The sequence below is a fragment of the Hylobates moloch genome, unplaced genomic scaffold (genome assembly GCF_009828535.3).
Source record: "Hylobates moloch isolate HMO894 unplaced genomic scaffold, HMol_V3 SCAFFOLD_4, whole genome shotgun sequence".
NCBI lineage: Eukaryota > Metazoa > Chordata > Mammalia > Primates > Hylobatidae > Hylobates > Hylobates moloch.
Genome location: NW_026652279.1, coordinates 84741638 through 84757078, shown reverse-complemented (window position 1 = coordinate 84757078; position 15441 = coordinate 84741638). Strand labels below are relative to the sequence as shown.

The window sequence follows — 15441 nt, the reverse complement described above, 5'->3', positions numbered from 1 at the left end:
ACTTGTACAAAGAGAAAGGTAGCTTGGCAAAGAAGCAACTCCACAGGGCAGGATGCTGGTGTAAGTGGCCCCGTGGGGCTTCCTTCTCTTTTCAGCCTGGTTTCCTGAGGGTTGCAAGAAAGAACAGGTGAGGTGCAAGAAACTAGGCAAGAGTAAAGTAAGCAAAGCTTTGGCACTTCTACCTGCTCACCTGATTTTCTTCCTTCTTTTTAAAAAAAGTCAATCTTCCTTTACCATCTCTCATATCCTAATTCAATCCCTTCTCTGGAAGGAACTGCTGTCAAGAGTTTGGTGTCTATCTTTCCAGACAATTTTTGTGTCAAACATGTAAGTACAATACACACATACATAGCTTTTCATAAATGGGCTGTTAGTATTTTTTGAAGTGAGTTGCTTTTTTCATTTAACAATATAGTTCAACAATTCCTCAAAAATTCTGATTCACTGGGAACATTCTCATTTTCCAGGCAGTTATAGATTTATTCTCATAAAAATATGTTTTCTATTATTTGTTGGGATCGGGGTGAATGTGCTCATCTGTCACCTTGATCCAGTCTTCCTTATTTTCGATGATGATAATTGATTAAGACATTCTCCAGTGTTGGGTTTTGATGTTATTACGGTGCCATGATGAATACATTTATAAATACGTCTTTGTGCAAATAAGCATATATCCCAGAATTGAAACTAGAAAATCAGAAAGTAAACTTTTGCTTGTTTTGCATACTCCAAAGGATACAAAAATTTATATCCCCACAAGCAGTATATATGAGTACTCATTTCCCCAATCTCTTAATAAGACTGATTATTCTTAACCTTTAAAAAATCTTTGTATTGTGAGCAAAAAATCTTATCCTTTTTATTGGCATTTTTTGAATGAATGGAGTATCTTTTCATTTTAGTGGCAATTTGCATTTTATTATCACATATTTATTATGCATGCCCATTTACTCCCTTTGCTCACCTTCCTATTTGTGGTTTGTATTTTTCTTACTGCTTTGTGGGAGTTTATACAGTCTGGATATTAGTCAACTACTTTTTTTCCAGTCTGTCACTCTGCCTTTAATTCTTTTTTGTTTGTTTTTTTGTTTTTGTTTTTTTTTTTAGAGGAGTCTCACTCTGTCGTCCAGGCTGGAGTGCAGTGGCGCGATCTCGGCTCACTGTAACCTCTGCCTCCTGAGTTCAAGAGATTCTCCTGCTTCAGCCTCCTGAGTAGCTGGGATTACAGGTGCCCACCACCACGCCTGGCTAATTTTTGTATTTTTAGTAGAGATGAGGTTTCACCGTGTTGGCCAGGCTAGTCTCGAACTCCTGACCTCAGGTGATCCACCCACCTTGGCCTCCCAGAGTGCTGGGATTACAGGTGTGAGCCACCATGCCCAGCCCTTTAATTCTGATTATAAGGTCTCTTGTCACTAAATACTTAACAATTTAGTAACAAATCTACTGTTTCCTTTATGGCTTTGGTGAATTTTATCTTGCTTTCAAAGCCATCTCCGTTTATGTTAAAATATGCTTTGGTAGAGTATTCTAATACTTTTAAGGGTTTATTTTTGCATTTAGCTTTTTATCCCAGCTGGAGTTTATTTGGTGATTAATATGAGGTAGGTATCTGCTTTCAGTTTTCTTTTTAAATACAGAACTAATTGACCCAACAGGATTACTGAACGGACTAACCTTCTCTCAGTGTTTTCATGAGCAAAGTTTTCACAATGCCAGGTAGGGGTGTGTAGGGGTGTGTGGGGGAGTGTGTGTGTGTGTGTGTGTTTCTGGACTTCATTCTGATCCACTGATCTATTTGCCTATTCCTGGTTAATACCACACTGCTTAATTACTAGCTCTTCATAGTGTTTTGATATTTGATAGAACATGTTTCCCTCCTTGTTATTTTTCAATTCAGTTATTATATATTTTCCAACAATTTCTCTTCCAACAGAAATTGGCATCAGTTTGCCAAGGAACCTTGTTAAAGTTTTAATTATGGTGGCCTCTATTTTAACAGTTAATTTTTTAACTGTTAACTATTTTTAACTATTTTAACAGTTAATTAGAAAATATTGTTGCTATATTAAATCTCTGTATTTAGGAAGTATGCATCTTAGAGAATTTGGGTCTTCTATTATGTTCTTCAGTTTTATGGACTTTCATATTGATTTTGCATGTGTCCTAGTATGTATTCCCAGATATATCCTACGTATTCCCAGATATTTCAACATTGGAGGTCACTGTGAAGGGGATCTCTTCTTACTCACTACATTTTCTGATTGATTACAGCTGACATATAGAAGTGCTATTGATTTCTGTATAAGAAACTTGCTTCAAGTAATGCACTTTATAGTACTCTCTGTTCAGTTCCAATACATTTCCATTGATTCTTCTCAATTTCCTAGGTAGGCAATCCTACCGCCTTCAAAAAATTACACTTTTTTCTCTGTTTCCAGAACTTTACGCCTTTTGACTTTAAAGCATTGGCTAGAACATCCAAAACAAGGGTGAATAACAGGAGTGATAGTAGGTGCTCCTGTCTTGTTCCTGACTTTAGTGGGAATATTTCAGATGATTTTACTACTAAATATGATACTTACTGAAGATTTCTGATCAATATCCTTTATCGGTTAAAAAAGTTTCTATTTGGAAGCTAAGAATTTTACATCAGAAAAGGGTGTTGATATTTATTAAATGCTTTTTCAGTATAACATGATTTTTTTTTTTTTGATCTGCTAGGCAGTGAATTATATTAATAGATTTCCTAATGTCAAGCTATCACGGTATTGCTGGGATAAACCTATTCATAATGTGTAATGAATTCAATTCCTTCACCTTTAGATTTTTGCATCTATGTTCATAAGTGAATCTTGATATAATTTTGTTTTATTGTATTGCCTTATCTTGTTTAGGTATCAGGGTTATGCCAGCCTTGAAGAATAAAATATTGTTCTATGGTCTTGAATAGTTTATAAAACACAAATTATCTGCATCTTAAATTTAGGTAAAACATGTCTAGAAAATCTGGTTCTGAAGACATTTATAGAGCCGGATCTTACATTTCATTTTATAGTTCCTTATTGATTAATGGTAAATTGAAGTTTCCCACCTTCTCTTAAATGAATTTTGTTCATATACATTTTACAAATCCATTTCATATGGAGTTTTTATATTGTTTAATGTTTTAATTTTAAAATATACATATAATACCTATTACTGGTGTTGAGTTCATTTTGCTTCTTAACTATAAATGTTTAATTTTTTCTTTTTCTGGTAATGCTTTATTGAGCATATAGAACTGTGTGGTCCAATACAGTAGCCACATGTGGCTATTTAAACCTATGTTAATTAAAATTAATTAAAGTTTGTAATTCAGTTCAGTTGCACTAGCCATATTTCACATTCTCAACATCCTCATGTGGTAAGTGTGGACTATCAGATGGCATAATTACACATTTTCATCACTGTGGTAAGTTCTACTGGGCAGCAAAGTAGAGGATCTAAATTTTCCTCCTAGTGGCATTTTGTTGTACCCCACAAATTTTTATATATAGTGAGTTCATGTTCATTCATTGCTAATTAGTTTATAATTTCAGTTGATAGTTCCATTTTAATCTAAGACTTTTATTAAATACCTATATAAAGGTGTTTTTAATTTTCAAGGCGATAGTATGTTTGGTTTTTTATTTTTTTGGCTATTTGTTAGTTGCTAATTTCTTATTTCAGTGCACTGTCAACAATGAATGTGTCCTGCATGAAGTCTACTTTTTAAAATTTGTTGACATTTTATTCATAGCCTAACAGATAGTTTTTGTTAATCCTCCATGGGTACTTGAAAACAATGCCTATTTTCTGTTGTGCATAAAGTTCTATATATCTTTCAGAACAAAATTGTTAATTCTTTGCTTATATTAGGTCTACTTGATCTTTCAGTTTATGAAAGAAGAGTATCAAAGTCTCCTTAATTATGGTTTTGTCAATCCATCAATTTCTATAATCATAGGTTATATTTATAATTATGGGTTAAGTACATAAAGGTTCATGATATTTTATAAATATATAACTATAATATTTAACAATATATGTGATCTATGTTTATATAGTATATTATTAGTGTATATATATATAGATGATTCCATATAGCAAATACTACTATATAAAAATACCTCCTTGCCCTTTAATGCTTTTCACCTTAAATTTTATTTTTCTGATATACAGCTTCGTTCTTCATACCCCCTTATTTTAAACTGTTATCATCTTTTCTGTGACTTTTGTAAACAGGTTTTAATTGAATTTACGGTTTTTACAATCTTTCAGTTTTTAATGTATGAATTTAAGTAATTACATTACTGACATTAACTAGTGTACATTAACTTCATTAATGTAATGAATTAGCTAATATCAATTAATTGTGAACATTTACAATTTAATGTGAAATGACCTTATTCCCTTTCATTTATTATTTCAGGCTTCCTATTTACTGTAATTTTTTTTTCCCCATAGCTACTGTTAGGCTGATCAAATTTTCATTTTTCCATCCTGTTGCTCCTATAATGCTTTGGGAATGAAATCCCTAATTTTTGTAACTTAAGTGCTTAATTGTCTTTTTATTTGGAATTAATTTGACTTACAGAAGAGTTGCAGAGAGGGTATGGTGAGTTCTCATAAACACCTGACTCAGCTTCCCCAAATATTAACATCTTACAATCATAGTATGTTTATCAAAACTAAGAAATTGTGAGGGGCTTTTTAACCATGAGAAAGAAAACCCTAAGAAATTAATATTAGCATAGTACTATTAGCTAAACTACAGACTTTATTCGAATTTCACCAATTTTTCCACTGATAGCCTTTTTCTGTCCCAGGATCCCATCTGGATAATAGGTTGTACTTAGTCCTCGTGTCTCCTAGTTTCTTCTAATATGCAACGGTTTCTCAGTTTTTACTGGCTTTTGAGGAGTGCTGGTCAGGTATTTTGTAGAATGTCCCACTACTTGGATTTGTCTGACATTTTCTCATAATTAGACTGGGACTATAGATTTTGGGTAGAATACCATGGACACGAGCGCCTCCTTCTTACGGTGTCATATATCAATGAGAGATTTCCAGGGAGGTTCACCTTGGTCGCTTGGTTAAGATGGTGTCTGCAAGGTTTCTCCACTGTTAAGTCACTTGTTTATCCTTTCCACATTCTTGTTTGCAGAAGGCAGTCACTAAGTCTGGCCACACTCAATGAAAAGGGACTAAAGTACCACCTCTTGGAGGGAGGAATATCAAACAATTGTGGATGTACATTAAAACCATCACAGTAATTAATAAATGTTAGTGGAGATGGTTTGAGGCTTTGCAAATATCCCATTTCTCCTGAAAGTTATACCCTCTGTTCCTGCCCTTCATTTGTGGATCTTGTCTGTAGCAATTATTACTATGACATTCCATTGGTGATTTTCTATTTCCTTCCATCTACATTTATGATTTGGAAATCTTATGTAAGGAGGATATGTTCCTTCTCCCTCATTTACTTATTTAGTCAATTATTTATTTAAATCAGTAACGACATATTTATTTTATTCTTTGGGTTACAATCCAATACTATCATTTATTTTGTTACTCAAATTACTCCACTTTGGCCGCCAAAATTTCAGAAATACTTAATTATTAGTAAGTATACATAGCCATTTTCAATTAAGATGTAGAGTTAATCTAAATCTACAGCCTCTCTCCAAACAAGGCAGCATCCTTAACATGTCTCCCTCCACCCCATATACTTCTCAAGCTATGACTAGCTGGAATTTTAGTTCCAATCATTGTTAAATATTTACATTTTTATTAACATTTACACTTAATTTTTTGTTTCTCTGATTCTTACAGTTTCTTGTATCTCATATTTGCTTCTTTCTTGGATTCATTTTCTTGAACTGAAGTACAGGCTCAGAAAATTCTTTAAAGACTGTCTGACAGCACCAGAGTCCTAGCAAGTCTGAAAACATCTTCATTGTGCTCTCACAATTCAGTGCAAGTTTTACCCAGCAAATACTTATAAGGTCAAAATCACTTTGTCTCTGAATTTTCCTTCTGGAATCCAAGTTGCTAATGAAAAGAATAAGCTGCTTTGTTCCTTTGGATGCTTTTCTCCTCTTTTTCCTCTGCATTCTGATAGTTTCTAGGCTGTGTTTAAGTATATACCTTATTCATCCTACTTGGCACCCAGTAGCTCTGAAAATTTTCGTATTTATTTCCTTCTTTCTGTTGTCTTTGTCCCTCCTTGTAAATCTTCTATGAGATGCTGCATGTCTTAAATTGATCCTACATACCTTGACTTCTCTCTCAGAGATTTCCTCATTTTCCAGATCACCAGCTTAGTCTTCAGTCCTTCTAAGTATTTTTTTATATAATTTCAATCCATTTAATGTGAATTACTAATTTCTAAGATTTTTTGGTAATTTTTCATAACCTATTTTTAGGATGTGATATTCTCTCTACAGATACAAATTCAAATTTTAGAAGTTTTTTTTTTTCTATTCCTTTACATCCTAGTTTATTCAAGCTGCTATAACAAAAGACTATAAACTGGGTGGCTTATAAACAACAGAAATTCATTTCTCAGCTCGGAGGTTGGGAAGTCCAAGATCACAGCACTGGCAGATTAAATGTCTGGTGATGGCACAATTTCTGGTTCATAGATGGCAATTTATTTGTGTTCTCACATGGAGAAGCAAGGGATCTTTCTTGGGCCTCTTTTATAAGGCACTAACCCCATTCACGAGGGCTCCTCCTTTATGACCTAATCACCTCCCAAAGACCCCACCTGCTAACGCCATCGCCTTAGCAGTTAAGATTTCAACATATGAATTCGGTAGAGGGCACAAACATTCAGACTATAGCACCTTAAAAATCTGACTCTTTAATTGTTCAATCTGTGCATTTGTCTAGTTCTGTTAATGTCTGTCAATCCTTGGTTTCCAAACATAAATATGAATCAAGAACTAAGTGGATGTGAACAGGCAGTATCTCCTGCAGCTGGGGTGGTGTTTCCTCAGTGGGGGCCTCCATTAATGGGACAACTGACTATGGGTTTGGTGAGAGTGAGCAGGATGAGTGAAAGCAAAGGCTGGAGAGCAGAGGGGCTAGCGCCAGCTAATTGTCAAAATCAAGGTGGGCTCTACTCTGAAGACCAAGTATGTTTATTTTCCTCCTGGGAAGAACTGCCTTTCCTCTTTCAGTTACAGAGGTCTGGAAATTACTCATACCAGGAGTCCTCATCTCATGTATAGTTCATTTTCTTTAGAGAATAGTTCCTGAATTTTATCCTTAAGTTAAAAGCACCACTGCTCCTGCTTTAGTAGGAGTGAGCTGGGAGAATCCACAGGGTAAATCCAGGGGGCCAACCTGGCCCGGGAGTTCTGTACCCAGCTAATTCAAACCAGGTGAGCACCCTTTGGGCTACTTTCATCTTTGTTTCTGTCAACACTGAGCCTGGACTATCACTAAAATTGTTTTATCACTGCATTTCTTCTCTTTGTCTTTTAAGCTGTGGATTTTCTACTTTTGTTTTAGGTGCAATTGGACCCCATCTGCTTTCTAAATGTCACATTTTTCTGTGGATTTTTTTTTTAACGTTCAGAGAGAAGTTGCTTTGTTCAAACCAAGATCGCATTAAGAACTATGCATTGCATTTGGTTGTTATATCTCCTTGATCTTTTAATTTGGAATACCTGCCTTCTTATTTTTCCATGATATTTACTTGAAGGAATCATCACATTTTGAAAACATCTGCTCTGGAGTTTGGGGTAGATGGGGAGGTTGACCTGTGTGCTCAATCATCATGAGCCAATCTCCTTCACCTGCAGTACCCTACTCTAAACAGGATACCAATTTAAACTCCTTAGCATGGTGTTTCATAGCCTGCTACCAACCTACTTCCCTGAATACTCTATATTCCAAGAACACAGCACAACACTTTTAAATGAGCTTTGAAATATGTAATTTCTACAGTAGAGAGCGTTGGGGCACTACTAGTGTGTTTCCTTTTCATTTTATAAACACTCCTCATTTCCAGCAGCACTTTAGGAGCAGCATGGGACTCTAAGCCTTTGTGATGCCTGTGAGCGCAGAGTGTTTGCTAATCTCCACTATAGCGCGTGATTTCTTCTATGCAAGTATATTCTTTGTGAACCCAAAGCCAAACAATGAAACAGTCATTAACAAGTGATCACAACAGGAGCAATTATAGTTTTGTTTTTTAATTAACCTAATTAATTGAAGCAAATACGAATGCCCAAAAATAACCTATCTAGTACAATCAGGGTGTATGACCATGTAATTGATCTTCCAAACTGAGGCACTTTTGAGAATGAAAGGAGTTGCCATTAATAATTACACTAAAATAACACATACAAACTAGGGTGTCCTGGGATATAGTTTGTGAAACTTTCCATTAGTAAGGTTTATTTTTTCTTTTAAAATATCCTGCCACTGTATGTATCTGCTTAAATATGTTTGATGTTTATTCTCTCCATAGATATTTACTGAGCCCTTACTATAGGGCAGACACAGGGCTGGGTGATAGGAACACAAGGTGAACAAACAAGACAAGACAAGGTCCTTGCCCTCATGGGGCTTACATTCTAATAGCCCTTTTCTCTGCCGATAAGAAAGCATGGCATTCAATCCTTGGAATATAGGAAGAATAGAGTATGACCAGTTCTACTAAGGGTGTTATCCTTTTTCAACAGCTTGATGCAGTGGGAAGGGAGCAAAGCCATTTGAGGCAGACACACCAGAGTCTTGTCACTTGTTTCAACTATTTACCAGTGGCTTTGAATAAGACACTTAAGTGATCCTCGTCTGAAGGATCAAAATACTTACGTTGCAAGATTGTTATGAGAAGTGTTTGTATAGTGCCCTGCAGGTGGTAGTTATTACCATGTTTTTGCAAGTAATACCGAACCTGAGCACAAAGAACACAGAAAACGTCAAATCAACCTAGCAGGGGAGGGGCCAGGGGGGAGAGGAAAATGTGTCCATGCTGGGCTCTGCACTGTTTGAATCACAGTGCTCAGGAAACACGGCCTCCTGCAGAGCATAAGCTTTAAAATAACAGAAATCAACTGCCTAGCTTGAGCCTTTCCCTAGCTAGCACATGGCATTCTGACTGCACTAACCCCCCTTAGAGGCTCAGTTCCAGTGTCCCCAGAATCTCTCGGCCTTTGGGGGAAAAAAAAAGTCAAGAAAGAGTTATGAAGGGCAGAACATGCATAGTGGGAAGTCGGGAGAAATCTGAGGGTAGGTAGGAAGATGATCTGGAAAGGGATGAGGAGAAACAAGCACCACTAACCCACCGTTCTGTGCAGGAGTCTGAAGTCTTTGCATAGTGTCTTGCACCATGGCACAGAGCGGGTATGACATAAAGCAGCTCTGGAAAGAACTGATTTGCTCTCTTCCCAAATGCTTCTTTCCCTGCCTTACAAAATCAGTGCCATAGCACGCTTGGAATGTTAATGGACAAATCAGAACATTGCTCAAGTCCACTATCCCAGTTCCATAACTCAAATTAAGGGAATAGTTTATAATCAACATAAATCTGAATATTTATTTAGTTTAAAATATCTTGTTGACAATGTAATATGAACACAGGCGATGAAAAAGATCTATTGACAAAAAGAAAAAGGAATAAATGTTTCTAGTATATTCTGCTTGGAAAACTGCCTTTTAGTACATCTAAGATTTTCACCTGCAAGCAGTAATTTGAACCAATGCTAGCTTCGTTTGATGAAATATCTTTTTCTGTTTGAATTGCTTACTACACCTTTGTAAACAAAAGTAACATGTATTCATTGGGAAATACTAAATTGAAAAAAGAAAATAAAGTGTAATTCCACCACTCAGGGTAAGCCCTATTAACACCTTGGTACATACCCTTTAAGTGTGGGTGGTTTTAATAACATGACATCATTGTCACCAAGACACTTCATCCACTGTTTCATTTCTGTGATCACAGTAACATACAGAGCACTCTAGTCTCTACAATTTTTAAAACACTGGATTTCCATTTGCAATCTGTGGCAGGCTAAACCCTTAATTAGTAACAGCAGGTGCTGAAGTGCTTAAAGCAAATCACTCCTACATTTTAGTGAGTTGTTATTTATGTCACTCTTATCACCAGGAGCAGAGCAGCCCACAATCAGCAGCAGCTGCAAGGCTGAGGCTCTCATGGGGCAATTGTGGGCCTTCAGTTTCCTCAGGAGTCAAGGGATTTAAACAGCTCTATCTGGAGAAACTGAGCAAGCAGCTTTTCTCACAAAGGCACACAAAGGGGGGTCAGTTGGGGCTTCACACTCTTTCAAGGGGAGGAAACCACAATTATTTATGTTCTACTAGATGATCAGATATTTCATTCAGAATTCGTTTTGTGCAGCTTTGCCTAATCCTGCACCATAAAATACTATTTTTCCTTAGAGTTTAAATAGGTTCCTCCATCTTGAAAAATTAAGAAAACCTGTTAAACGGGTCCACTTCAAAGTGATTCTAATTCCATTTCAGACAAGCTTGCTCTTAAGAAGAGATGAAATTAAGTTCGCAGAGCATTCTAAGAGGTAACAAGACTACATTCAGCACAAAAGATTGCTCTCTCCTATTTATCAAGATGCGGACAATACTAAGATGAAAGCCCCCCTCCCCAGCTGGCCTTGCTTTCTGGAGTGGGGAGGTTTCGCCTATGCTTTCCTCCTAGTGGGGTAATCATCACGTTTCACTTTTATCAAAAACAGTTACAAAAGTGATTTTGTGCTTTGCTAAAGGGGCCGAAAAATAAGGTGCTTTCAAGAGAGGCCAGTGGGCTTTTCGATATCCATGGAGGTGGCAAATGCGTGCAGAGCTGGTCCCCTTCCCACCACGGCTTTGGTTCCACACAAAGTTGCCTGTTTGGGTGGAAGCTCCACGGACATTTTGGGATGCCACGCCAGTGCGCAAACTGAAAATAAACATGCCCAGCTGTGCAGAGACGGGAATGCAGGAAAACAACGCGCCTAAACAAACTTTCTTATATTAAAAAATCATCGTTCACATTTTTGTCCAGCCACCAGCCCCAGAGTGCCTACTAAATGGTGTTTCTAGGTAGCTAACTTTACAAGTGGCCTTCTGCTCGAAAAATAAGTTGGGGAAACGTCAAGGGCTAAGATGGTTTTGTTTTGTTTTTTTTAGTTGGAGAATTCACATTTATTAATTGATGTGATGCAATCTGCAATTTTTGGATTCCAGATAAGTTTCACTGAACATTTCATCAGTTACTGGGTTTTCTTTATAACACGATTCAGTTCTCTTTCTTCCTTGGCCTCCTCTCCTGAGATAAATCAGCCCCGTCCCCCAACCTCGGGCCCCAAGGGCCTGGTGGCACCTGGGGGCACCCTCAGAAGCCGGGTCCGCGCTTCCCCAGCTCGGGGCGCCCGGAGAGAGTGGACTCGCGCCCTGGAAACGGCCCTTCCTGCTATCCGCTCCTCGCGGTTCCCCGAGAATGAGAGCTCCCCGGGCCGGGCTTTGAGGGCCGAGGGGACCACCGACCTAGGGCCCGCCCGCGAGGTTATAAACGCAGCTGCCTCCCCTTCCTCAGCCTCTTACCTGGCCCGAGATCTGGCCGTGCTCCTGGCAGATAATTGAGGAAGCCATGGCCGCTGTGCACGTGCTGGGTCCTGGGGCAGCCTCCCAGCAGGAGGAGCTCCACAGCCGCTGCGTCCCGGGCCCGCCCCCAGCACTAATGGCTCCTGGCCGCAGCTGAGGGCGAGCACGCCCCGGGCGCCCTTAAAGTGGCCCTGTCACCGGTTCTGGCGCGTGGGGGAGCAGCAGGCCGCTCTGAGGGGTCCCCGCAGAACCCGGGTTGGGGGCCTGCCCGCCGGGGCTACTCAAGCTGTCCTGGGGGCCCTTAGGAGACCGTGTCATTAGCTGACTGCGCACTCCAAGTCCCCTTCCCAGGGCAGCTCTCACGACACTAAGCCCCGCGTAGTCACTCCCACTGCGCCACCTGGGGAGGCGGGAGGCAAGGCGTCAGTCACCTCAAGATGGTCTAAAAATTTTAAGAAGTCTTTTCTTACGGGCAGTCTTTCCAGTTTAAATGTTAGGAATTAGCAAACACTTGGGTTTGTTTTGCTCTTTTCTAAACAAACATAAACAGAGGATAGGTAAGGCGAGTACTTTTACGGTGCTTTCTTTCCAAACCACTAAGAAATTTAAAATGTTAGGCCGGGCGCGGTGGCTCACGCCTGTTCATCCTAGCACTTTGGGAGGCCGAGGCGGGTGGATCACTTGAGCTCAGGAGTTCGAGACCAGCCAAGCCAACATGGTGAAAACCCGTCTCTACTAAAAATACAAAAATTAGCCAGGTGTGGTGATGGGCGCCTGTAATCCCAGCTATCTGGGAGGCTGAGGCACAAGAATAGCTTGAACCCGGAAGGCGGAGGTTGCAGTGAGCCAAGATCGCCCACTGCACTCCAGCCTGGGCGAGGGAGCGAGATTCTGTCTCAAAAAAATATATATATATTAGAAACACTTCATTTTTGTGCTGTGATTTAACAAATACTGTCCCTATTTTCTCAACTGAAACAATGAGGCGATAAAATTTTCTCGTGACTCCTGCTACGTAAACCCCTCTACTCAACCTTCACTGAACATTTTACTGAGACCTATTGGGCGTCAGGACCTGCGAAGGATCCTTCCTCGGATGTGTTTTGACTACTGTGCCATGATTTTTCCATTGCTGTAAGTGTGGTAGTTATTGTGGATGACTGCAGACTCTGGATCTCACTAGAGCATGTAACACAGAGGAGCTCTACGGGGAACCATCGCTGCAGGCCGTCCCTGAGCAAGTCTCCTGGTTCCTGAGCAGCTGGTGCTGTGTCCTGGGGGTCCGATTTAGATCCTGGGGGCATGCAAAAATACAATCGTGGTATTCTACAATTCTGATGGGAAGAAAAGGAGCAGATAAACTTCTGATGGGATCATTCTGCATTAATTTTGAAAGTGTACACATCTTAACAGAGTGTAATAAATTTCACTTCTATTGCTTTTCCAATTAATCAGGAACTGACAGTATCCAGATCAATGTCTGTGCGGGAAGCGGTTTGCTCACCAATATAAGACAAAGGTCAAGTCCTGCCCAGGCATTGGTGTAGGGTGTGAATTGAGGCAGCTTTGAGCATTTCGTCCTGAATGCGCAAGCACCAGATTTCCATTGCTCCAGAGGTCTAGACTAGCAAGTCTTAATTCTAACAGACAAAGACAATGTTGAAAGGGAAATGGACTCATTGCTTTTAAGTAAAAAAATGCCCCTAAGATTATGTGAGAGGAAGTCATCACTACTGTGTTGAAGGAAGAAAAAAAAGATAATAAACTTCTCCTGTATCTAGAATATGAATCCAAGCTTCCTAAGAATTAACTTAGATATTTTTGTTTCCAATCTCCTTTAAAAAAAAAAAAAAAAAAAAAGGTCAAGTGTAGTGGTGGCTCATGTCCATAATTCCAGCACTTTGGGAGGCCAAGGTGAGATCACTTGAGGTCACTAGTTCCTGAGAGACAGAAGGACACCCCCATCTCTACAAAAACTAAAAAAAGTTAGCCTGGTGTGGTGGCACACACCTGTGGTCCCAGCTACTCCAGAGGCTGTGGTACGAGGATTGCTTGAGCTTGGGAGTTTGAGGCTGCGATGATCTGTGATTGCACCACTCCAGGCTGGGGAACAGAGGGAGACCCTGTCTCACAAAACAAACAAACAAACAAAATACTTTCTTTGTAAATGAACAGACATCTACTCTAAAACAATGTCTCTTCCCAGGGAAGATTTTGCCCTCCAAGGGACATTTGGCAATGTCTGAAGACATTTTTCATTGTCATCACTGGTGGTGCACTAGCTTCTAGCCAGTAGAGTTCAGGGATGCTGCTAAACATCCTACAATGCCCAGGACAGCGCTCTACAACAGAGAATTATGTGGCCCAAAATGGTATTCGTGCTGAGGTTGAGAAATCCTACTATTAATATAACCCCTCCAAATTATAACATAGAGTGTAAGCCATTTAATTTCTTTGGCACCTTTCACATTCTTGAATCTTGTGTAGTGGAAAGGAAAAGATGAGGCTTGGAGGAAAGGAAAAAATATTACACACACCAAAATGGCAAACTCAGTATTTCAAAGCCAGAACTGGTGTAAATTGTGTTGGTGGTTGCATGGGGAAAAGGTAAGGTCAGTTTTAATCCTGTCCTTTCCCTATTTAAAAACGTACAAGGGTTTCTCTGCTTATTACAATTAAGTCTCATTCCTCAATGTGGCATTAGGGCCACATTACCTTGTCCCATTCTGGCTTTCTAGACTTAGCTTCAAATCAAGTGACTAGATTAGTTTCTATTCCCTAATAGTGTCCCGAGGTCCCCCCAAGAGTCCCCAGTATAAGATTTGCACAAGCAGATAGAGTAACTTCTTTCTTTGGAATTGTAGTATTAATAAGTCACCTGAAGCCTACAGGAGCACCAAGCTGCCTTAAACAATAGCACTTGCCATCACAACACTGTGAGCACAGTTTATTGGTTTGGGAACTGCCCTGAATATAGCTTCTGATCCTTCCCAGCTGCTAATTCACTTATTCTTTGATTCTGAGCTCTGCCTGAAAAACATTTCCTGTCCATTGTCCCTGCATCAAAGAGGCTTCCACTCCTGCTGCATGCATGCCTTCTTTCTGCCTCTCCCTCAGTCCTCCTAACCTGAAAGTACAGTTCTGACAGCTGCGTTGTCTGAGGTTTAGCGCACCTGCTTACCCCTGAATGTTATACTTGTGCTTGCTTGGGTTTCTCCCACACAACAGGCTGACTCACACTTTTGTTTTGTAGTTAGTCTGAGAAGACAACAGAAAATTTTCAAAGTAGTACTAATTCCATCTGCTAAAGATTTAATATTGATGTCCCCCCAAAATTCATATTTGAAATCTAGCCCCCAGGTAATAGTATTAAGATGTGGGATCTTTGGGAGGTAATAGGTCATGGGGAGGAGCCCTCATAAACTGGATTAGTGCCCTTGTAAAATAAGCCCACGAGAGATCCCTCACCCCTTCTACCACATGAGGACACAGTGAGAAGATGCCATCTATGAACCAGAAAGTGGGCCCTCCCCAGAGATTGAATCTGCTGCTGCCTTGATCTTGGACTTCACAGCCTCCAGAACTGTGAGAATAAATTTCTGTTGTTTATAAGCCACCCAGTATGTATTTTGTTATAGCACTTCAAATAGACTAACACTGTCTCACACCTCTGCTCAACAATTATGACTTGATTTTAGCAGCATGGTAAGGCAGAGACTGTTTATTAGATTTCATATCCTAGTATTTAGTATACATACAGAAGGTGATAATAAATACATGTTTTTCCCAATGAGTTTAGAACCATTGCCCTTAGGCAGTAACAAAGGTCAAAGAATAGTA

The 15441-nt window shown here is 39.4% G+C and overlaps 1 protein-coding gene across 4 annotated transcripts in view; it reads right to left on the bottom strand.

Moving 5' to 3' along the window:
- Positions 1-15441, bottom strand: part of SOHLH2 (spermatogenesis and oogenesis specific basic helix-loop-helix 2) — an 86746-nt gene that overhangs the window by 34608 nt on the left and 36697 nt on the right. For 2 of the 4 annotated variants that reach the window (XM_058438189.1, XM_058438190.1), the window contains exon 1: positions 11602-11757. The exons of the other annotated variants lie outside the window; for them this stretch is intronic. In XM_058438189.1, coding sequence (XP_058294172.1) covers positions 11602-11649 — 48 coding nt within the window. In that variant the 5' untranslated portion in view covers positions 11650-11757. Of the gene's footprint in view, positions 1-11601; positions 11758-15441 lie in introns of those variants that run through there. 4 annotated transcript variants of the gene reach the window in all.